The following is a 24,657-nucleotide window of genomic DNA, read 5'->3' as shown; positions in this document are numbered from 1 at the left end:
CGTACAATAACTAATTCTAAACAACTAAACAATATCTAAAATATATATAAAAATAGGATAACATTTGGATAACAGTGCAATATGAAGATGGCTTGTGCAATGTGCAAATAAGTGGTGGATGGATTAAATAGATCCAAGTTCTAATGGCAGTGGGAGTCCTTGGCCTTGTTGAAGAGGCCAGCAGCAGATGGATAAACTGAGTGTCCAGGGTGGGAGGAGTCGGCCACAATCTTCCTCGTTCGCCTCAGGGTCCTCGAGGTGTGCAGGTCCTCGAGGTTAAGCAATTTGCAGCCGATCACCTTTTCAGCAGTGTGGATGATACGTACCAGATGGTGATGGAGGAGGTGAGGCTGGACTCAATGATGGCTGTGTAGAAGTGCACCATCATTGTCTTTGGCAGGCTGAATTTCTTCAGCTGCCGTAGGAAATACATTCTCACACTGAATTTAGCCTATCAACAAAACAAACACAGGGCACCGACTGACCAAGGCAGCCATCCGCAGGGCCAACTTGATCTTGAAGTCATGAGCTTTACCTGGCATTCCTACTAAACATTCCTAGTGTCTGTAATTCCAGGAGAGTTGGAGCTCATGACTGTAAGTCTGGCTGTGACACAGACCGTGTGTCTTCTGTTGTCACCTCTGCTGGTGTTCATTGTTGAGGTGACTAATAACCTGTAGTGGGACATAGTTATCACACTCAGGAACATCATCTGAGAACCACAGATCAGCACCGATAACCAAACCTAAACCCTCAGAGAAGATAAGGACAAAATCCCTAAAGAAACTCTCTCCTCTGTACAGCTGTTACTCAATGTTGAGGTCGCAAACAATCGGAATGTTGTTGGATAGGATATCTGGTGTCTCCTTTAAATGATCTATGTTTGTAAGACACTTTGTTGTGTTTGTTGACAGGATGAGACAGCAGAGACCCGCCTCACCTCTACCCAGCTGTGTGTCCATGAAGAGTGACAGGTCTATGGATCGACCTATCACATTCAGTGATGGAGGAGGACCTTCTAATGAGGAAGGGTATGTACTGACCTCTGCTGGTGTTCAATGTTATGTGATGAAGGTGACATGATGTGAAGAAGCCGTCTGTACTGGGACTCAATATTCCTATATTATAATATATTTGTCTTATAGTTTATATGGGATTGTAGTGATAGTGTTTAAATGTATTTGTTTGACAACAATAACCTCCCTACACACACACACATACACTCACACACAGACACAGACAGCATGAGAGTCAGTGTCCAGCCCTGCAGGTACCAGGCCTGGTATGAGCACAGACCGGGCGGGGCTCAGTCCTCTTAGACTGGTTGAGACCAGAAGGTCTTCAACTCCTGGGTGGAGGAGTGCTGCAGTGTCTAAAGCAGGCTGCTAGTGTCTTAGAAGTTTTTGAGAGAATCAATCGTTTAAGCTGAAGTCTGGTGAAGTATAGAGTTAATGTTTATTTGACGTAGGTGTAAACATAATAACGTTACCAACATAACATCATCAGCACACAAACATAAGACAATAACACAACGACAATTCCATACAGCTCCATCTAGCATTCTAGAATGGAACCGGGAGAATCCAGCCCACCAGCACTACTCAGCTGATGGCCCTGAACCCTCCAGAACATTCTTCAACAGACCATTTTATAGATACAACAGTTCTCAAAAGCCATTGGTCCATCCTACAGACCTGAAGCTATACCAATTCTCTTCTGTCATTGGTTAAATCCTTAGAACAATACAGTTGAATCCACATTTTCTTCAGACCAACTGTCTCTTCCCCCCAGGTGACAAGAACCCTATCAGGTCACCCAGACTTCATGTCTCTTAGACTTCATGTCTCCTAGTTAGGTGTTATAAAACTACAGGTGGCATCTCTACCAAATGGAGTTGAATTAACATACATTGTATCAAGCTTCTTCCTGAAACACATTCATTGTACATATAGGCCCAAAACTTCTTTCACATTTCCACAGTTTTTCTTTTTGTACAATTAATGTCATCCAACAATAAACAGTTTTTCAAAAACAAAACAAAAATCCAGCTTCAATACAATTCCTAATCAGGATACAAAATGTCATTGTGTAGTTGTCGTCTCTCGTTGTGTGTGCGCATGTGTTAGGCAATTACCCTTCCGTAGTATCAATTTTGAAACTGCAATTCCTTCCTTTGCCACCATCGCTGTTGATTCTGTCTGTAAACTGTGACAAATCCCTTTGCCATTTTTCCCTGTCTCTCTGGACACTCACGAAACCACAGCCTTGATCTTTCCGATCCAAGCGCTGTCTTTCTGGCAGTTTTTAGCAGACATTGTTCAACAGACGGCGGACTAGCACATTCGGAAGAAAAAATTATGTGTATTTTATGGATTAGTTATTTTCTTATACTCCTCGTTGTTTCAAACAAACATTTAACACAAAAGACAAACTTATACAATTTCCTCACTTTTTCTTTAACTTCTCCTTCCTCACATAAAAGAGAAGTCGGGATTCAAATTCAACATGGAAACCACCACATCAGATTAGCCGTTTACACATCCATCTCAGTTCTGGTCGACAATCTGCAACTTGTCAATTTGGTTAGGATTTATTAACCAATGTTTGCCACGCATTGGTCCACCACCAAACTAAGAATTTATCATAACACACACATCTCAGTAGCAATAAACTCATGCAGAACTCGTAACCCCTAATGGGACTCAAAATCCTTTGTACGACTTCAACGCAACGGGCCTTGAACCCTTCAACATGTATTAGTATACTTTAGTAATTACATGACTTCAATAGACCTAGATAGCTCACACAATTCCCTAAAATATCGCAATAATATGTATTTGTGAGAAAATAAAAACAATTGGTAACTAGATATGACAATTTCAACCAATCCATTCACAGATCATCCACTGTGAATTTCAAGAACATTCCACATTACCCAAACACTCATCCACACACCCATGGATGGACAACCATATGCACAATGCATATGACAACTGGCGCAGCAACATAAACTGGCCACATCTGCAGCTTTGAACAACATCAAAGACTTAACACAGACCACAACTGCATCTTTGAACTACTCAAAGACTAAACACAGAGGGTTTACAGTAGGAATGTAGCAATATCACCATTTGGACCCGAATTAAGTAAATGTAAGAAATAGAATTGCACATCTATTTATCAGACTAAAATTGTACCATTCAAACAAAACCCCATCAAATTCAACAATAACTTCAGCCTCACCACAACTTCACTCAAAGTAATCAATCTCAGTAACTCACCACTTTCCCCTGTTCAAAATGCCGCATTGAACCACCTGACACTGAGGAAGAATCTAATTCTTGCCACTCACGAGTCCAGGTCGCACTTCAATGAACATCCTAGTGCCTCCTCCAAAACTGTCTTGGTAGTTTTTGCAGACAAACCAATTGTTCAAGCTGAAGTTGGGTGAAGTATAGAGTTAATGTTTATTTGACGTAGGTTTAAGCATAATAACGTTACCAACATAACATCATCAGCACACAAACATAAGACAATAACACAAAGACAATTCCATACAACTCCATCTAGCATTCTAGAATGGAACCGGGAGAATCCAGCCCACCAGCACTACTCAGCTGATGGCCCTGAACCCTCCAGAACATTCTTCAACAGACCATTTTATAGATACAACAGTTCTCAAAAGCCATTGGTCCATCCTACAGACCTGAAGCTATACCAATTCTCTTCTGTCATTGGTTAAATCCTTAGAACAATACAGTTGAATCCACATTTTCTTCAGACCAACTGTCTCTTCCCCCCAGGTGACAAGAACCTTATCAGGTCACCCAGACTTCATGTCTCTTAGACTTCATGTCTCCTAGTTAGGTGTTATAAAACTACAGGTGGCATCTCTACCAAATGGAGTTGAATTAACATACATTGTATCAAGCTTCTTCCTGAAACACATTCATTGTACATATAGGCCCAAAACTTCTTTCACACTAGCAAACATGCAGCCCTGTGTGAGGTGGACCCTGATGTCCTTCTTCAGTGTCTGGTTGAAACACAACACACTTGTTTACCTGGGGGTGACAGTGCTCCTATCTTTGATGAATGTATTAAAGGAATAGTGCCTTGTAGTGGTATAGAAGATGGTTTACTTGGTAGTGATGGTATCAGTCTTATACAGTGTCTCTGTGTGTATGCATGAGTGGATACAGTTCAGTTTACCACTCATGCTTATGTATGATAAACTCTTTAGTAGATGATCAGCCCTTGTACATGTGGTTCATGTGGTTCATGTGGTTAAGTAATGTTCTCTCTTGTCCTCAGAGATCAACAGGAGAAGTCTGACTCAGACCAGAGTCACCATGAGGACTTGTCCTCCATATTCACAGTAAGTTTTGTGTTCATCTTAAGGCCCCGTCACACCATAACCAGGGTGTCTACAGGTAGACAAGTTAAATTTAAGACTTTTTAAGACCTTTTAATACCACTTCTAAATTAAATTTAAGACCAAACTTACAATGGAAATACAAATCAAAAGTGGAAATTTACAGTAATCTTTCCAAATAAACACACTGATGTCTGATGTCTGTTCAAAATGAACAGTATAGTAAAATGACAATAATCGGTTGAGTTCAAGAACATTGACTAAATGTGTAATTGCTCAGAGGTCAGATGGCATTGTTGGCTCTGGATTTCCTATCATAATTTGTATTTATTTGTTTATTTGTCAGGGACAATGCAGCGCACATTATTACATACATAGATAATGTTGTAGATGTGTTGCATTAAAGGTTTTTAGCCAATAGGCTAATTTGCAACCCCAGTCCCTGGTCAAACCTTTCTACTGCATAGTGTGAGTTACACAATCATGCAGCAGATGCAATATATTAGTATATCAACATTTCACAGATTCATGACCACATTACACCCAACAGCACATCACGTAACAACACAATACATTACAACAGGAACAACAGAGACATTGTGCGCTCCTGCCTTTATGGACCTGACTTTTCTTTCAGCTGGTGTTTCATCTTTCTATTGAATGTTTTCAGTTCGGTTTGTGTTTTTATTTCTGTTGGTAAATTATGCCATAAATGGGTCCCTATCACCTAAAAACATGATTGGCCGAAAGTGGTTTTGCGCACCTCTACTATACATTTGCCACCCACTGTAACATCCACCGTTGTAGCGTTGACATTGTTGCTAGCAATGGAAATGTTGGAGCAGAAACTTCTGGCGTGGCCTTTGTAGTCTGCGTGTTTTTGCTCTGCACGAGCGATTCCATCGCTCTGATCCCCATTGACCCAAATTATCAATTTTTCCGACCCTCAGTTCACTTCATAAGCATTTCCAGGCACCAACCTTAACCAAGAATACTCGTTCTTTTCAAGCCATTTGTAATTTAACTTTCATTTCCCCATGTTTCTAAATTGAGTGGCTATCAACCATTGCTGTATTGCCAATGCTTTACGTCATCAAAATCTGCGCAGTAGGCTACGCTCTGACCGAACCATAGACAACGCAGCGCAACAAAAAAAAAGTTCGACCTGACAGAACAGATTGCCTGCATTTTCGCAGTGAAATGACACAAAAAAATTGTAAGACGCAACCAATCTGAATTTAAGACAATTTAATACTTTTTAAGGCCTAATTTTTAGGAAAAGTGATTTAAGACTTTTTAAGACTTTTTAAGGACCCTCGGCCACCCTGATAACGTTCTAGTCAATGTTCTCTGAACGTTCAAATTGTTCAATTTCAAGCATTCTAGGGCGAGGTGGACACATCTGGCGTGTGACTAACGTGTGACTATAACGCATGACTAGCGTGGGACTGACGCATGAGGAGCGTGTTACAGCGACCAAGTAAGACACCCCTGAAAACTATTAGCGTGTGATGACGTGTCACTGGGTCGCGACGACGTGCGACGAAAGCAAACGATAAATAACAACCAAGTAACGCTATGGTAACAACGACTAACGATAGCCAAACGTGTGCAACGTTAGTCAAACGTTCCATAAATGTTCTTCAGCGTTATCAAGCGTTTAAAATTAAACGTTGAAGAACGCTGTTCCCCATGAGAACTTTTGTGCACGTTTTTTTTTTTTGGACCAGCGTTCTCCATCAATCACCGCCCAGCATCACCAGCGTCCACACAACGCTCTTCTGGCGCTATACCAGCGACCATGGACGATTACCAACGTTTCCTCTAACGTCATAGAACGTCGACCAGAACGTTACGGTGTGACAGGGCCTTAAAGTACAAACAAGACAGAATCATTGTTATCATATTGTTCTACTGTGTATAAAGTTTCTGGTTCGTCTGATATCTTCCCTCTCTGTTTCAGGTGCTTGAGGAGACTGTTATCAAGTTTGTGAAGAAAGAGCTGAAGAGGATGAAGAGGATTCTGAGTTCAGATTTCCCAGAAGGCTTAGAGAGTCAGAGGGAGGACCAGGAAGTGGTGGACCCTGAATATCAGAAGCAGGAGAGCAGTGCCAGAGAGGGAGCTCTGAAGATCACACTGCACGTCCTGAGGAACATGAACCAGAAGGAGCTGGCTGACACTCTGGAGAAAAGTAAGAGACTCCATATTTAGTCTGAGTTGACCGATTGATGGTACATGATGAAGGTTAGATATACAAAGAAAGTTATGAGATTCAGAGTAGCCCAATGATGTGTAGATCTTCCTATGACTCTGTACTATGTGTGAGTGTACTAAGCTGTTTCATTATTGTGTACCTAATAAATGAGCATAGATTTGAAATATGTTTTTAACTGAATGTAGAGGAAACATTGTCAGTTCATAATCTGTGAATAATCAAAACTACGTTTAGCAAAAATACACACTTAACACACTTGTGTTGTTTTTTGTTTAGATGAGCTTGCTGAGATTTGTCGACAGAAACTCAAATCTGAACTAAAGAAGAAGTTTGAAAATGTGTTTGAGGGCATAGCTAAACAAGGACACCCAACTCTTCTCAATAATATCTACACAGATCTCTACATCACAGAGGGTGAGAGTGGAGAGGTCATTAAAGAACATGAGGTGAGACAGATTGAGACAGCATCCAGGAAATCAGCAAGACCAGAAACAGCCATCACATGCAACAACATCTTTAAACCCTCAGCTGGACGAGACACACCTATCAGAATTGTTCTGACAAAAGGAGTTGCTGGCATCGGAAAAACTGTCTCTGTGCAGAAGTTCATCACGGACTGGGCTCAAGGACTAGCCAATCAGGAAATCCAGTTCATCTTTCCTCTGCCGTTTCGAGAGCTGAATTTGTTGGCTGGAGAAGAGTTCAGTCTGATGGAACTTGTCCATCACTTCTTCTCAGAAACAAGAGAATCAGGAATCTCCATCTACGACAAGTACAACGTTCTGTTTGTCTTTGACGGTCTGGATGAATGTCGACTGCCCTTAGCCTTCAAAAAGAACAAGAGCTGGTGTGATGTCACAGAGTCCACCTCAGTGGATGTTCTGCTGACCAACCTGATCAGAGGAAAGCTGCTTCCCTCTGCTCTCATCTGGATCACCACTCGACCTGCAGCAGCCAATCAGATCCCTTCTGAGTGTGTTGACCTGGTGACAGAGGTACGAGGGTTCAATGACCCACAGAAGGATGAGTACATCATGAAGAGATGCAGTGATGAGATCCTGGCCGGGAGAATCATCTCACACATCAAGACATCAAGGACTCTCTACATCATGTGCCACATACCAGTCTTCTCTTGGATTACTGTTACAGTCCTTGAACACATGCTGAGAACAGAGAAGAAAGAGAAGATGCCCAAGACCCTGACTGAGATGTACACAACCTTCCTGGTGTTACAGACCAAACAGAAGAAGGTGAAGTATGCTGGGAAAGCTGAGACAGATCCACACTGGGATGTAGAGAGCATTCAGAGTATTCAGTCACTGGGAAAACTGGCCTTCCACCAGCTAGAGAAAGGCAACCTGATTTTCTATGAGAAAGACCTGACAGAGTGTGGCATTGATGTCCGTGATGCCTCAGTGGACTCAGGAGTGTTCACACAGATCTTCAGACAGGATGGTAAAGCCTTCCAGGAGAAGGTGTTCTGCTTTGTCCATCTGAGCTTTCAGGAGTTTCTGGCTGCTGTGTTTGTGTTTCTCTCATTCATCAACAACCAGCAGAATCTGATGTCTGAGACTCCATTAGCTTCCAGTTCCAACAAACTGTTGGCTCTTTTCAAAAAGAAACCAGAAGTCCGATTCTACAAGAGTGCTGTGGACAAGGCCTTGCAGAGTAAGAATGGACAGCTGGACCTTTTCCTCCGCTTCCTCCTGGGCCTCTCAATGGAGTCCAACCAGACTCACTTACGAGGCCTACTGACTCAGAAAAGTAACAAGACAGAGAGCCATGAGGAAACAGTCAAGTACATCAAGGAGAAGATCAGAGAGGATCCCTCTGCAGAGAGATGCATGAATCTGTTCCACTGTCTGAATGAACTGAATGACCATTCTCTGGTGGAGGAGATCCAACACTACCTGAGCTCAGGAAGTCTCTCCAGTGAGAAGAAGCTCTCATCAACACAGTGGTCAGCTCTGGTCTTTGTGTTGCTGACTTCAGAAGAGAAGATGGACGTGTTTGACCTGAAGATATACTCCAGATCAGAGAAAGGTCTTCTGAGTCTGCTGCCAGTGGTCAAAGACTCCAAAACTGCTCTGTATGTATAAGGCATTTGAAGAATTTAAATAACAATATGACTTAGCACATATTGTGAGGTAAATTTGATTGTTGTATGATTCTATCGCAGAAACTATGACTCATAGTTTCATAATGTCTCATTTTCTCCTTATGTCATGTAGGCTGAATGACTGTAACCTCTCAGAACGGTGCTGTGAAGCGCTGGCCTCAGCTCTCCCCTCCTCAGATCTGACAGAGCTGGACTTGAGTAACAACAACCTGGGGGATTCAGGCATTAAGCTGCTCTCTGCTGGACTGGGGAATCCACTCTGCAAGCTGGAGACACTGAGGTCTGTATTCATGTTCAACATGACACAACTATAGTTACAATCTCACACCACGCACTGAATCACACACTGGTCTTAAGTTTGTGGTCTATTAAAGGTACAAGGGGTCCGGCCAATGAATAGTCAGGGCAGTCAAGGGTTGTAATCCACAAGACAGAGTCATTCAGGTACAGGGCTGCAGGCAGGTTCAGAGTCAGGCCAGGCAGGAGGTCAAGACCAGGGGACAGTGTTGTAGTCAAGACCACCTAAACCGAGACCAAGGTGTATCGAGACCGAGACAAGACCAAGACTTTGAGGGGTCGAGACTAAGACCAAGACTGGGCGATACCGAGTCAAGTCCAAGGCAGGGTGATACCGGGTCAAGACCAGAACACTCAAAACACTCAAGCAGTAGGGTTTGACTAGGTACAAAGTTAGATTTGATCTGTAACTGTAATTAGCACTCTTAAAGTAGTGCTGTGTCCGTGGCCAGGCAATGCAGCTTTTTAAATATTATTTTAATATTTTTTATTTTCTTAAAGGCACATTAGTACTCGGTCTCTGCTTTCACATCTCTCTCTCACTCAAGTTAAGTTAGCTTTGGGTGGCTTGGCTAGTTATCACAAACAAGATCTGCCAAGCAACTGAAACTGACGCCCTGAAACATACAGCATGTTACATAGCTAATACTTGCTAAATCTCTTTGTGTAATGGGGGAAGAGAAGAGTTCTGAAGAGTTTTTGTACAGTGGCAGCTGGCAAACGTTTTTTTATGTTTTCTTTCTAAATGCCTGTAAAGGTTTTATGTAGGCCTAGTCCCTCAGTGAGCGTCTCATAATTACACATGATGTGTTTTCTTTTGGACATTATTGTAAACTCTTTTTGGTTCTGTGGTATCATTAGATTAGATTCAACTTTGTCATTACACAAGTACAGGTACAAGGCAACGAAATGTAGTTTAGGTCTAACCAGAAGTGCAATAGCAGTAAGTGCAGGATATACAGTGTAGTGCAGTAAAGTATGGACAGAAGCTATCCCTAAAATGTGTAAAAGTGCAGTGGAAAGTGATTGCATATTACAGTTAGAAGTACGGTGCAAAAATGCAAATGTAAACAGTTGGTACTGTAAATAACAGTCGGCAGTGCAAATGAGCATAATCCAGTTAAGGTAATGTAGTGCAAGATTCATAAGTAAACAGTTGTTACTGTAATAAACAGACAGGAGTGCAAATTGACATTCCAGTAGTGCAAATAACAAAGCGACGGCAGATGTGAGGTAGAAGAGGAGAGTTAGCTGTATATGAGGGGGGCAGATGTGAGGTAGAAGAGGAGAGTTAGCTGTATATGAGGGGGGCAGATGTGAGGTAGGAGAGTAGAGTTAGCTGTATATGAGGGGGGCAGATGTGAGGTAGAAGAGGAGAGTTAGCTGTATATGAGGAGGGCAAATGTGAGGTAGAAGAGGAGAGTTAGCTGTATATGAGGGGGGCAGATGTGAGGTAGAGGAGGAGAGTTAGCTGTATATGAGGGGGGCAGATGTGAGGTAGAAGAGGAGAGTTAGCTGTATATGAGGGGGGCAGATGTGAGGTAGAAGAGGAGAGTTAGCTGTATATGAGGGGGGCAGATGTGAGGTAGAAGAGGAGAGTTAGCTGTATATGAGGGGGGCAGATGTGAGGTAGAAGAGGAGAGTTAGCTGTATATGAGGGGGGCAGATGTGAGGTAGAAGAGGAGAGTTAGCTGTATATGAGGGGGGCAGATGTGAGGTAGAAGAGGAGAGTTAGCTGTATATGAGGGGGTGGATCAACGGGGGTTCCAGTTCAGTAAAGAAACAGCTCTGGGGAAAACCTGTTCTTTAGTCTGCTGGTCCTGGTCCGGAGGCTCCTGAAACGCCTGCCGGAGGGCAGTAGAGAAAACAGTGTGTAGGCTGGGTGAGAGGAGTCCTTGAGGATGCTGCGAGCTCGGCGTATCCTTTGGATGTGCTCGATGGCAGGTAGTACAGTCCCTATAATGCGCCGGGCAGTTTTCACCACCTGCTGCAGTGCCTTGCGTTCCGCAACAGAGAAGCTCCCATACCACACTGCGACACAGTTGGTCAGGATGCTTTCTATTGCGCAGCAATAGAAGTTCCATGATCGCCGAGGAGAGCTGATTCTTCCTCAGTGTCCTCCGGAAGAAGAGGCGCTGGTGAGCCTTCCTGACCAGGCTGGAGGTGTTGGTCGTCCACGACATGTCCGCCGAGATGTGGGTCCCCAGGAACTTGTAACTGGAGACACGCTCAACAGCCATTCCATTGATGTGGAAGGTGTCGTGCGTGCCTCCAGACATTTTCCTGAAGTCCACGATGAGCTCCTTTGTTTTAGTGGTGTTGAGGAGCAGGTTATTTTCGGTGCACCATGTGGCCAGGTGCTGGATCTCCTCCCTATAGGCAGTCTCATCGTTGTTGCTGATCAGTCCAATCACCGTAGTGTCGTCCTCAAACTTGACGATGGAATTAGATCCATACACAGGCTTGCAGTCGGAGGTGAAGATGGAGTAGAGAAATGGGCTTAGCACACAGCCCTGTGGTTCACCAGTGTTAAGTGTGATGGATGTGGAGCAGGTGAGTCCTGATCGAACATTCTGGGGTCTGTCAGTTAGGAAGTCCAAAATCCAGTTACACATTGAGGTGTTGATTCCCAGGTCTCCAAGTTTGGTTATTAACTTGGTTGGGATGACAGTGTTGAATGCTGAGCTGAAGTCAACAAACAGCATGCGTGCATAAGCGTTCTTATTATCCAGGTGAGTGAGCACAGAGTGGAGTGCCATGGAAACGGCATCCTCTGTGCTCCTATTGCTGCGGTAGGCAAACTGGTGAGAGTCCAATGTGGATGGTAGAGAGTCTTTTAGGTGTTCCAGGACCAGCCGCTCAAAGCACTTCATAACGATGGGTGTGAGTGCTACAGGGCGGTAGTCCTTAGGGCACCTCAGACTAGAGTGTCAGAGTTGGGAAAGTGTCCCTCCATCTTTAGCTTGTAGCAGTGCTTGGCCTTTTTGATGCCCCTTTTCAGGTTTGCTCTGGATGTGCTGTAGGCTTGTGCATCTCCTGATCTGAAGGCAGTGTTGCGTGACTTCAGCAGGAGTCGCACTTCCCTGTTCATCCATGGCTTCTGATTTGGGTATGTGGTGATTTGTTTCTGGGTTGTAACACTGTCAATGGTGGTATTGATATGATCCAATACAGAGGAGGTGTAGGAGTCAATGTCCGTGTGAGCGCCACTGGTTGCCTGAGAAGCAAATACACTCCAGTCTGTGTGTAGAAACCTTTCCTGGAATGTGGAATCTGCCCCCGCAGGCCACACCTTGATGGTCTTCACTGATGGCTGCACACAGTTGATGAGGGGTGCATATTTAGGGGTGAGGAACAAAGAAACGTGATCTGACTGCCCCAGATGGGGGAGGGGTGTCGCAACGTAAGCTCCAGCCATGTTTGTGTAAACATGGTCTAAGGTTTTGTTTCCTCTGGTGTGACAGGAAACATGCTGGTGAAACTTTGGTAGCACTGACTTTAAGTTTGAGTGATTAAAGTCACCTGCGACAATAAACGCAGCTTCCGGGGGAACAGTCTGTTGTTTACTGATGGCTGTGTAAAGTTCTCTCATAGCAAGCTTGGCATCAGCATCCGGGGGAATATAGGCTGCAGTTATAATGGTGGAAGTAAACTCCCGCGGTAGATAAAACGGTCACATTTAACCATGAGAAACTCAAGGTTAGCTGAACAATGACTCCCAACAATAGCAGAGTTTGTGCACCAAGCTTTGTTAATGTAAATGCACAATCCACCACCTCTGGTCTTACCGGAGCCATCTAATGTTCTATCCACCCGGAGCATGTGTGTTCCGGTATTCCGCTGTTTAACCAGGTTTCCGTGAAGATGAGGACATCATGAGAGGCTAGACCGTGATGCGGGGTGTAGGGCAGTGCATAAACACTAGACAGAGCAGGCAAAACTGGGTTCAAACAAAATAAACTGGTTTATTTACCAAAAACAGGTCAGGAAGCAAAATAAAAGTTACGTCAGGCACAAAAAGGTTGCTCCGCGCCTTGGATCCTACCAAGGGTATCAAAACTCATAAGTCTGGCACCGACCTCTGCTTATGCCAGGTACGCTCTCCTTCTCTTGGTCTCTGTATCGAGCCTTTTGTCCTCTCTCCCTCCCCCGCCTGTGCTCCTACCTCAATCAGAGGACTGAGGCATTTGCAGCTGTCGGCGTGGTGCATTCTGGGAGGTGTAGTTCTCGCGTCAGCCATCTTGTGGCATGGTAGCCATTCGCAGAGGGAAAACGTACCGCCCCTCTAAAACACGTCCTCTCGTGATGCCACAGTTCAGGTAACCAAATTTAATTATAGCTGATTTGGCCAACATCTTCAGACAGCCACTGTTTCGTGGCCTATCTTCCTCATTCCCTTTTGAGGTGCAAATTGGGGTGATGGGTGAATTAAAATGAGAAAGGAGTTAAATTGTTGGTTGCATTTGAAGCGTGATGTTTTACATCCAATAACAGTTATAATATTACAAATAAATTAAACAATGCACAGGCAATTTAGTGATATTCCCCCAGATGTGACACCAGTCACGAGTACTACAACGCTGCCAGTGGAACTAAGAAGAGGTTGAAAAGACAAAAGGAGGTAGAGAAAAACATGCTGGTACTGTAGGCTTGACAAACAAGAAGAACTGACCCGAACAGAAAACACAGGGATGAGGGTAGGAAGGAAGATGGGAGACAACTGGAGGGGGTGGAGACAAACATGAGATGGGTGAAACAGATCAGGGTGGGAAAGGAATATATTTAAGACATATGACTTCATTATATTATGGTATGATGTCTTGGGATGGCTTATGATGTTCTGTATCCGTCCCTGTGGTCAACACCACTGTCCCTGCATCAAGGGTTGAGTATCAGAAATACCGTATTTTCCGCACTATAGGGCGCACTGGATGATAAGGCGCAATGTCAATGAATGGTCTATTCTCAATCTTTTTTCATATATAAAGCGCACCGGACTATAAAGCGCATTAAGCAAAACAAAACAGTCAGATAAGTCAGTCAGTCAAACTTTATTAAACGTGTTCACAATAACTCTTAACATTGTTCAAACGTTAATGAGCGTATTCACAATAACTCCCAACATTGGGCTCCTTATACACACACACTGTAATATTATAGTGAAGCACAGTATGTATTACTCCGCGACACCTCTGACTGCGGTAGTCGTAATGCTACAAGCGATGTGGCTTTGAAGTTTACCAAAGTCGTTCTAAAACATTTTGACAGAGTGCCGTGCACCACACAAAATCGCTTTGAGGTCAGTAAGCACAACCAGAATTAATCCATATATAAAGCACTCTGGATTATAAAGCGCACTGTTGTTTTTTGAGAAAATTAAAGGCTTTTAGGTGCGTTTTATAGTCCGGAAAATACGGTAGCCAAAAAAGTGTGCTGCCTTGGGAACTGACAGACCTTCTATTGTATGCAGTATGTAATACTTTCTTGGTGTATTGTACTACTATTTAACTGGATGTGTAATTTCTGACATACTATAGGATGGTAGGATTCAGATTGAGATAGAGGGAACTCAAACAACCAAGACAGACAGTCATCTGACTAATCAAACCGTCTTGGTGTTTAAGAGGAAAATAATCAGACTGATATTCTTTATTTCTACCTCTAGAAGATAGTAGTGTTTGTAATCCATATCATGATTACCTTCTACAGGCTGTCAGGCTGTCACATCACAGAGGAAGGCTGTGCTTCTCTGAGCTCAGCTCTAACGTCAGCCTCCTTCCTGAGACAACTGGAGCTAAGTAACAATGATCTGAAGGATGCCGGCATGAAGCTGCTCTCTGCTGGACTGGGGAATCCACTCTGCAAGCTGGAGACACTGAGGTATGTATTATGTTCTACATGAGACATTAGTAAAGTTAAAATGTCACACCACACACTGAGTCACACACCACACACTGGTTGTAAATTTGTGGTCTATTAAAGGTACAAGGGGGCCGGAAAAGACTATCCAGGGCAGGCTAGGTTTGTCGTTGACAAGGCAGAGCCATTCAGGTACAGGGCAGCAGGCAGACTCAGAGTCAGGGCAGGCAGGATGTAAGGACCAGGGGAACTAAGAGGCAGAAAAGACAAAAGTAGGTAGAGAAAAACATGCTGTTACTGTAGGCTTGACAAACAAGAACAACTGTCCCCAAACAGAAAACACAGGGATAAATGAGGGTAGGAAGGAAGATGGGAGACACCTGGAGGGAGTGGAGACAAACATGAGATGGGTGAAACAGACCAGGGTGGGACAGGAATATATTTAAGACATACTACTTCATTATATAATTGTAGACAGACAGTATACTGACAGACCTGCTATTGGATGTAATATGTATTACTTTCTTGGTGCATTGTACTACTATAGCTCTGGAAAGAATTACGAGACCACTGCACCTTTTTCTTCCCTTTTAAAAAAAGTAGAGACTTTTTTAAATAGTAAAGAAAAAGGTGCACTGCATATACAATTTCAGACACTATAGTTTGGTACGATTCCATTTGAGATAAAAGGAAAGTCAGCAAACCTGGACAGACAGTCCTCTGATTGATCAAAACTTCTTGGTGTTTGAGAGGAAAATTCATATTATTCATTTCTACATCCAGAGGGTATTAGTGTTTGTAATCCTTCTTATAATCATAATACATAATAGAAGTACCTCAGGATGACCACATGATGTCTCAGTATTCAATAGACAGGATCGTTTTCTGGAATATTCCAAAGGTTCAATCCAGCTCAGTGAAATCAGCTTCTCAGGCAGCTTAATGTTTCACATTGGTTACTGACTACCGTCTCATTGTATTCAAATAAAATATGACTTGTATAGCCCTTTCTACAAGCAATGTTGCAGAGGGCTTCACACACGCCCATAGAACTGCCCTAAACCAACCTAATCTCTCAAGGAAGTGTCGAGGAAGTTTTGAAGACACTGCGTGAATAGTCAAGATGCCGGATTAATACACATTCTTTATTCTGTACAGTACATTACCAAACAGAACGCTCAGTGCCCAGTCATACCGGACACATATTTTCTAGTACAATTAGCCCTTCCATGTACCCCGCTGCTGCTCTCGGCCACCTGAGTGAGGACATGGGAACCTCATCAACCACCGTCCCAACAAGTCACAACAGGCACGCTAGTTAGCGAGCTCTAATATTTACACTAATAATTAAACATTACTATACATTTTACAACATTAACTTGGTTACAAAACATGAACCCGACATTTCACCACAGTTCTCTAACAATTTTCAGACCCGAAGACAACATACCTCGCTCGCTGGAGGTCAAGTCGAAAAGAACAATCTAACTGCGAGAACACAGATAACGGGCGATGGGTCAAACCAAAACGCGCATACATTTTTGACAAACATACATTTTACAAATACATAACATATGTGTTCAAAGGTCTGTACACCAACAATTTGATTTATGTCTGTAATGTACTTAAAAAACAAGAACACATTGAATTTTTGACCTTGACATTAAGTAATCAACCTCCCCCTCTCCATTTGACCCACTTGACCTGGTCCTCATGTACAATCCAGTGTGTAATCTAGGGGAACAACATTCCACTGCTACATCACCACAACACCCATGGGAAATGATTAGACTGATATTCTTTATTTCTACCTCTAGAAGATAGTAGTGTTTGTAATCCATATCATGATAACCTTCTACAGGTTGTCAGGCTGTCAGATCACAGAAGAAGGCTGTGCTTCTCTGGGTTCAGCTCTGAAGTCAAACCCCTCCCTTCTGAGAGATCTGGATCTAAGCAACAGTGACCTGAGGGATTCAGGCATGAAGCTGCTCTCTGCTGGACTGGGGAATCCACTCTGCAAACTGGAGACACTGAGGTCTGTAATCATGTTCAGGGACAAGTAATAGTTACACATTCAATCACAATTGCATGTTTGATTTTGATCATGTGGTTGCTTATTAGTTACATTGAAACTGCATGTCAGGAATGAGATACAACCATGAGCATTTTTGTGGGAGAGATATTGTTCCTTTGACAAAAGAAATATCTAGCATTATATTGATCAATTCTTAAGAGTTTAACACAGTAACACAGTACACAAACACCATTTGCTAGACAGCTCCATCTAGTTTCCTAGACAGAACTGGAGAATCCGGTGACATCAGCACTTCCCAGCTGATGCACACTGAAACCCACAGAACTTCAGACAACACATCATTTTATAATACATCATTCTCAAGAGTCATTGGTCCGTCCCACAATCACAAGACAGACACACAGCTGTCCCAGGGCCCTTCAGTCATTGGCTCACTGCACATCAAAGACTTCAATCCAGTACGATCAGTCTAACCAATCATTTGGCTTCGTTATGGATACAGGGCAGTGGTCAAATCTGTGGTAAGTCAACATGAGGTGGTTGGATGGGCCGTAAAAATAGATTTGAAATATAAAGACACATACCAAAATTATGTAAGGTAAATACAACATTATTTATAGTAAATAGACTTAATTACAGTAAGTATAAAAATGTATGATATTACAAAAACCTTGCAGTAAGATATGAGCCGAAGATGCATGTTAGGTAGCGTCAAGGAAGAAAAAGCTGTGCTTAGGACTATGGACTCGACAAAGCAACCTGAGGAATATTTCTCATAAATCCTAACTGCCAAGTGCAGAATCACCAGTTAAAAATGCAAAAGATACGCTGCAGTCTGCCCTTAACATTGGCAGTGACAGCAGGGTACCAGATGGTGATGGAGGAGGTGAGGATGGACTCAATGATGGCTGTGTAGAAGTGCACCATCATTGTCTTTGGCAGGTTGAATTTCTTCAGCTGCCACAGGAAGTACATCCTCTGTTGAGCTTTCTTGGTGAGGGAGCAGATGTTCAGTTCCCACTTGAGGTCCTGGGAGAGGATAGTACCCAGGAAGCAGAAGGACTCCACAGGGTTGACTGGGGAGTCACACAGGGTGATGGGGGTGAGTGGGGCTGTATTCTTCCTGAAGTCCACAACCATCTCCACTGTCTTGAGAGCATTGGGCTCTAGGTTGTTCCGGCTGCACCAGGTCACCAGGTTGTCTGCTTCCCACCTATAATCAGACTCGTCTTCACCAGAGATGAGCCCAATGAGGGTGGTGTCGTCCGCAAACTTCAGGAGTTTGACAGACGGATGACTGGAGGTGCAACTGTTGTTGTACAGGGAGAAGAGCAGAGGGGAAAGGATGCAGCCCTGAGGAGATCCGGTGCTGATAGACCTGGAGTCAGAGACTTGTGTTCCCAGCTTAACGCACTGCTTAGGGCTAGTGCTGACCTTGTGCAGGCGGCCACAGATAAGATTCTAGGTGTGGAGTCATAAACAGTGCATCTTGACTTGTAGCTCAGGCCTCTGCCTGCGAAGGACGATGCCTGCCTCCAGGTGGCCTTCTCCCTCACTCCTCAGCCTCTGTCACCCAGATCTCACACTCTGGCTCAATAGCTTCTATCGTTTAGTGGTAATAATACTAAGCCCAACTATAATAAGTCAACAGCTTAACATATGGTTTCCAGTGATATAAAATAACACTAAAAGGGGTAAAAAAAGGTTTAATTTTCAATCAGATAAATCTATAATCATATCCATCTTCATCGTTTCAACAGTATGGTGTCAATTTCCACATCAGTCCCTGTGGTTGATGCCTCTTCCACTGCATGAAGGGTTTCGGATTAGGAATAGCAAGAAGTGTGCTTGGTGTTGTAGCAGAGCCAACAGACAAACCACGTACCCTCACACCTTTCCCCTACCCCCGACAAGGAGAAAGGGGGTTTCCCCCTTTGTCCTTATCTCCAGAGCAGGACCTTCAAAGCTTCTGGCCCAGCATGGGGTCAGAAGGTAGACCAAAATGGCCTTACAGTATGCAGACAAAGGAGTTTAAGGAAAGACTAACTTTTCTGGATTTACAAACATATGCTCAAGGACTACATGACTTATGGACACTATTTCAATGACGGTAGTTGATGTGTTATAATGTATGCTTTCCCTTTTATGCTGTGTTAATATAATTTGATGTTTTAATGTAACTTCATTTCCTGTTATGATAAATCAGTTAATTTTGATATCAAAATGATTTTAATCTACAAACTAAACCATTTATTAATGTTGTATTGTTATATGTTGAAGTATTAGAAATACATGGACATTTGAAATAGCTGAACTCTGAAAAGTTATCAACTACTTCACACCCATACGTCAATCTCAGGATGGACGCCCAGGTGGGAGTAACTGACCAATCAAAGAGTTCACCTCCAAAAGGATACCCCCCCTTTAGCAAGGATTATAAAACCCTGACGCACAAGCAAACCTTGCTTTTTCGCAAGGATTCACCGGATATGTTCGCGACACATCTGACCTATCCTTCTCAATCAGCAACTCACTGGACCACCAGGAACTTTAACGAAAGATTCCTTTGCTCTAACCGTTTGACAACGACGAACGGAACTTTGATTCTTCTTCTTCAAACTGACAACAGTAACTACGATATTGCTACATTTCTTACTTGTGAACATTGGCATATTGTGATTTAATTTGTTACGTTTGATTTTTAGTTTGCAAATGATTCAACCTAACTTTCGTTAGGATTAGTTAACATAGACTCCCTCCATTGTTCTCCTGAAGCCTATCTCTCTCTCTTCCCCTCCCCACGCGCTCTCAACCCACCATCTAGTATTCCGCCCTCATCATAGTTTAGGACCTACTGTATACTGTTTAACTCAACTCACTCTCAACTAGCCTATAACGTCTTTGGTATTTGTTCATCATAATTACATTTTCTTAAATAAATCATTGTTTATAATACTCGCGTTATCCCTCACGTTATCTGATCTGCTCTACTTTCATGGAATTCGCTACTTAAGATTAGACTGATTATTACGAGTGCTATTATTCAATAAGGTTTCCTCTGTCCCTTAAATAAATCAGAGGTGGTGCCCCCAAGAATTGTATACTTTATTATAAATTAAGTATTGCTAATCTTAACCGTGCAAACCACGCTACATATGGAGCCCCGTACGAGGCTTTGAAACAGATTGAAATGAGCGATCTATAACGGGAGATTTTCCGTCTGAAACCCACCCTCCCACCCTGTTGGTTAAATTAATGTTCCGTTGTATTTAACTATTCCCCCAGATAGCTACGGGTTTAAACACTGTTTAAATACCGTGCTGTGTACTGAGTGCATTGGCTTTGTCGTGTACAATTGGCTGTTTGTGTTATGTTATGACCAACTAGCTTCGGAAAAGCTAGACTTGGGCGGAGGTACGCGCGTGCGCAGTGACACTACGGCCCGTTCAATTCATTTTGTAAATCTACATAGGCAGCACTTCCAAAGGAAGGCGTAAGAACCTTTTTAAGAGTCACAACACTAGTTGTATTGGTACCATACACGCTTCTAAAAGGTGTATTTTAGTGGTGTTTACTATTTTGGGTTAAACGAATTAACCTTGAAACTGATAAGTTGTTCCAGGAAACAAACATGCGGTTTAGTCCTGAAGGACTTTTATTTTGAAAGAGACTTCGCAGTTCTCTACTAAGCTATATGCTTCCATATTGTTAAGCAATTGGTCATTGATTAACTTAAGTTTCGAAAAGAAGCTTCACTTTTTGCATTGAATTAAACTTTAATGTAAAGCCCTTGCGCAATTTGAAGCTACATTATAGATGCAGCTCATAAATTTGGTTTGTTACCCGTTTGATTCAACGAGCTAAACCGGCTAATGTGCTATAGTATTTAAATACATGGTACTTTCCTTAGTCCAGTTCAGGTTAAAACAAATCAACAGCTTCTCAATTTAAATTGCCTAGTCTATTATAGTGAATCTAACGAGATTACTAACAAATTGAGATTTAATATAGGCCTACATTATTTATTCATTTTAAACGTTATTTTGTTTAGCAAAAAAACTAAAGTGCCTATCAACATTATCACAATAGCATTGTGTTAATAACTTCCGGTAGCCAAACCAATTCTTAGCTAACTAAACATGTCTCATCTCACGGAAGCTGAGAAACTGATTGTCCACCTATCCGAGAAAGAAAACCCAAGATATGTGGAAACGCTGACCAATCTAAATTTCGATATGATCACCAGGAAAATTCAAGAAGTGGTCATAGAAAATGTAGGCCAATCATTGAGCAAATCCCAAATTGTCAAATGCCTATCCAGCCTCGGCCTCAACTATGCTGCACTGCTCAGGTTAGCAATAACAAAAGTCAACACACAATGGACACAAGCTCTCCAGGATCGAGAAGATGCCCTCAAGGCGACAGGAAGAGAACAAGCACGACGCGAGCAACTAGAACAGGAAGGCAGCGACCTGGCTGACAACCTGGAAAGAGCTATGACACAAGCTCTCCAAGATCGACAAGAACTGGAAACGGCTAGAACACAAGCTCTCCAGGATCGAGAAGATGCTCTCAAGGCGGCACAAAGAGAACAAGAGCACAGGAAACAATTGGAACAGGAAACCAGCAACCTGGCTGTAGAACTGGAGAGAGCTAGAACACAGCTAACGGAACAGGAAACAACCCTCAGGGATGCCCTCAAGGCGAAGGAAAAAGAACAAGAATTCCGGGAGACACTGCAACAGGAGAACAAGGAACTGGCTACGGATCTTGAAGACCTAAGAGAAGAAATGCAGGGGGTTCTGAAAAGCAACGAGGACTCAGCATCACTACTGTCAAACACCGCGAAGGTATTGAATGAAACGAATGAAAGAGTATCACAATACGAAGACTTAAAAGAAGAAAATGACACTCTCCACACAAAAATCCAACTCCTGAACCAAGATCTCTCACACGTCACAGCTGCCCGGGAGACGATGAAGGACGATTTACTTGAAACAAAAACTGAACTACTTTCTACCATTCATAAGCTGAACAAGGCGAATTGCCACAATCCAGTCCACAGAAGCCTGGAGATGCTGAGACACAGACCAAAGGAAGGGAACAGACGACAGAGAAGTAGATCAGCATTCAAGAAACGAGCACAGAAGAGAACTGTTCTCACCCGAACCACCCCTCCACTCCGGGTATGAAGCGAAAAGACCATATAGGGATACATCCCTTTCCAACCAATCTCCATGCCAGGCTGACACAAATCCACGAAGGATCAGGAGAACAGGAGATGTGGAGCAGCCGAGCAGAAGACTGGATGAGCAGAAAATTGAGCTACAATCCCAACCTGAACGACGCGCTCAGACCACAGCCCCAAACAGATGGGATGATCATGAACACTCATGTTCAGCCTATCCACAAAATGCATGGGAAATGCATAACCTGCCACCAGCAGTGTCTCTAAATCTGCTATTGAAAATGAGCAGGAACATAGAAAAGTTTGATCCAGACAATCCCACACAGAGCATTGAGATGTATCTGGAACAACTGAACTTTAATCTCAATCGCATACCTAGAGCTACAGACGCAGACAAGCTGTACCTGTTAAAGAGCACCTCTTCCAGCTCAATCAGAGCCCTGCTTGACAGGCAACCAGCAGAAGAACGCCGCAGCTATGACATGGCTTGCCAGACCCTCAAGGCGTGGCACTCAGAAACTAAAAGCTCTTGCTGCATTGCCGCAATGCACACAAGACAAAAAGAAAACGAAAACCCGAAATTATTCTATGAGAGGTTCCGGAAAGCTTTCTTTGCAACGGAAAACCAACCCGGAGGAGAAGAAACTTCCACGTTCAAGTCAATGTTTATATACAACCTCTCCCAACCCATACGACCCTTCATGATGACCTTTGGGGACCATGAAACCATGACGGCTCTGCAGATAAGGGACATGGCATATAAATCCTGGGCGAACAACAACCTACGTCAGGAACCAAATGTCTATGCGGTGGAATCAGATTCACACCTACAACTAGAAGGAAGAGAACTCCAGAGACCCTACGAACCAAAACCTGCCTACAAGCAACACACCCACCAAACTGGGAACAACTCAACGGTACCCCAACAATACCAAAACGAAAACAGAACACACCACCATCACTACGGCTACAACCAGCACTCCTATCACGCAAGAAACCATTCAACAGGGTCTAAACAGTACCAGAACGAATACGACAGACCACAACACAACTACCCTGGACGACCCCAGGACAACTATAAAAAAACAAACGAACCCCAAGAGTACCAACAAAAAAGAGATAAACATGACGAGGACATGGAAATCATGAAGAAAAACATTAGTGAGATACGAAGAAGATTGGATGAAGCAAACAGGAAGGCTCCATCAGACTCGGCATGACTAGAAGGCCCCCACACTGGAAACTCACCTCAGGTACTCCTCATTGGATTGGAAAAAGGACAAACGATTCAAGAACAGCATAAACCCACAAGAAGACAACCTCCAGACACAGCAACACACAAACAAGCCCCACAGTTACACACATTTCTCGGTGAGCTTTCCAGAAAAGGAAGAGCTAACCGAAGCTATGTACCCGTCACACTTGAAGATGAAGTGCCCTGCGAAGGATTGCTGGACACTGGTGCAGAAATCTGCCTTATTGCACCCACCTTGGCCGCTCAGCTAAAAGGAATAGCCAGGTCAAACAGAAGATGGATTAAAAGTGAAGATGGTGAATTCAACATCACAAGCTTCACCCAAAACAAAGCTCCAGTCACAGAGACGCTGTACTTGAAGCTGACATTTGGGGAAATGTCCCTAATCCACCCCATCCATGTCTCTGCTCTTGAGACTGAAAAACTGCTGATTGGACACGATCTACTCAACAGACTGCAACCCCTCATTGACTTCAAACAAAACCAGATGTGGACCCACGTCAAGAAGCCTTATCCACTGCCTCACCCTGAAGTCCAGAACACAGTCTTCACAGTGGAAGGGGGGGGACATCCCACGTCTGATCCACATCTCTCAGAAGAGGACCTGATCCATAGGTTAAATGGCCACTCCAGACCGCCACAGGGCTACGCCACTCACCCATCGAGACACAAGGTTCAAACAGAATCAGCACATTGCCATGACCGTCCGGTACCATGGGAAACCCACCTGCAACGAGAAGCATCACAGGTCCACAAGAAGTCACATGATGCCAACTGGATGAGAGTGCAGAGAGTAGAAAGACCTACTATGGCCGACAAGCATCCCAGAAGAAGCACGCCAGCCGTGACAAGGTGGAACAAACCCCGGAAAAGGGAAAATGCCTCTACTTGTGGACAACAGGCCATGCACAGAGGCCTGGCCTCGCCTTATATCAGCAACCACTGACGAAACAAGTGCACAACAGGTGCCCTGACCAAAGTGCCTCAAAGGTCAAAAGCAAACCTTCCTTTAAACCAAAATAATAGGCAAATTATGTCATGAGACAAGGATATCTACTAATCTTTTTATATTTAAATCTGTTACCAGAAACCCAACATGATTTACTTTGAGGTACGGTCAACAAAAACAAGAACGCCATAGAGCTAACGCCCCATAAGCAATCCTCCCTGGCCCCTGACGAATAAGACCATGACTCCAGGAAGTCTGGCACCCACTTCCACTTCCATCTCTCTTTTCTATCCTTTCATTCTAAGAAACTTAGTAATAGGACCAAAGTTGGCACCCATTGATTCCTACATTGTTTAGTGTCCAC

At 43.4% G+C, this 24,657-nt stretch overlaps 4 protein-coding genes across 14 annotated transcripts in view; 2 read left to right on the top strand and 2 right to left on the bottom strand.

Annotated features, from left to right (window-relative positions):
• LOC124471305 (NLR family CARD domain-containing protein 3-like) overlaps positions 1–16,944 on the top strand; it is a 90,809-nt gene extending 73,865 nt beyond the window's left edge. For 4 of the 7 annotated variants that reach the window (XM_047025766.1, XM_047025767.1, XM_047025772.1 and 1 more), the window contains 7 exons: positions 915–1,031; positions 4,315–4,378; positions 6,339–6,567; positions 6,868–8,680; positions 8,823–8,990; positions 14,717–14,887; positions 16,728–16,944. In XM_047025766.1, coding sequence (XP_046881722.1) covers positions 915–1,031; positions 4,315–4,378; positions 6,339–6,567; positions 6,868–8,680; positions 8,823–8,990; positions 14,717–14,887; positions 16,728–16,929 — 2,764 coding nt within the window. In that variant the 3' untranslated portion in view covers positions 16,930–16,944. The remainder of the gene's footprint in view (positions 1–914; positions 1,032–4,314; positions 4,379–6,338; positions 6,568–6,867; positions 8,681–8,822; positions 8,991–14,716; positions 14,888–16,727) is intronic. The other 3 variants (XM_047025771.1, XM_047025769.1, XM_047025770.1) reach the window with 2 other exon arrangements.
• LOC124471292 (NACHT, LRR and PYD domains-containing protein 12-like) overlaps positions 1–24,657 on the bottom strand; it is a 1,476,309-nt gene that overhangs the window by 630,086 nt on the left and 821,566 nt on the right. The window lies entirely within an intron of this gene.
• LOC124471300 (NACHT, LRR and PYD domains-containing protein 12-like) overlaps positions 1–24,657 on the top strand; it is a 479,590-nt gene that overhangs the window by 72,294 nt on the left and 382,639 nt on the right. The gene's annotated exons all lie outside the window — the stretch shown is intronic.
• The window catches only part of LOC124471378, a 257,270-nt gene that overhangs the window by 147,582 nt on the left and 85,031 nt on the right, over positions 1–24,657 (bottom strand). The gene's annotated exons all lie outside the window — the stretch shown is intronic.

This window comes from Hypomesus transpacificus, chromosome 9 (assembly GCF_021917145.1).
Source record: "Hypomesus transpacificus isolate Combined female chromosome 9, fHypTra1, whole genome shotgun sequence".
Taxonomy (NCBI): Eukaryota; Metazoa; Chordata; class Actinopteri; order Osmeriformes; family Osmeridae; genus Hypomesus; species Hypomesus transpacificus.
Note: the sequence above shows the minus strand (reverse complement) of the source record. Positions and strands in the feature narration are given on the sequence as shown.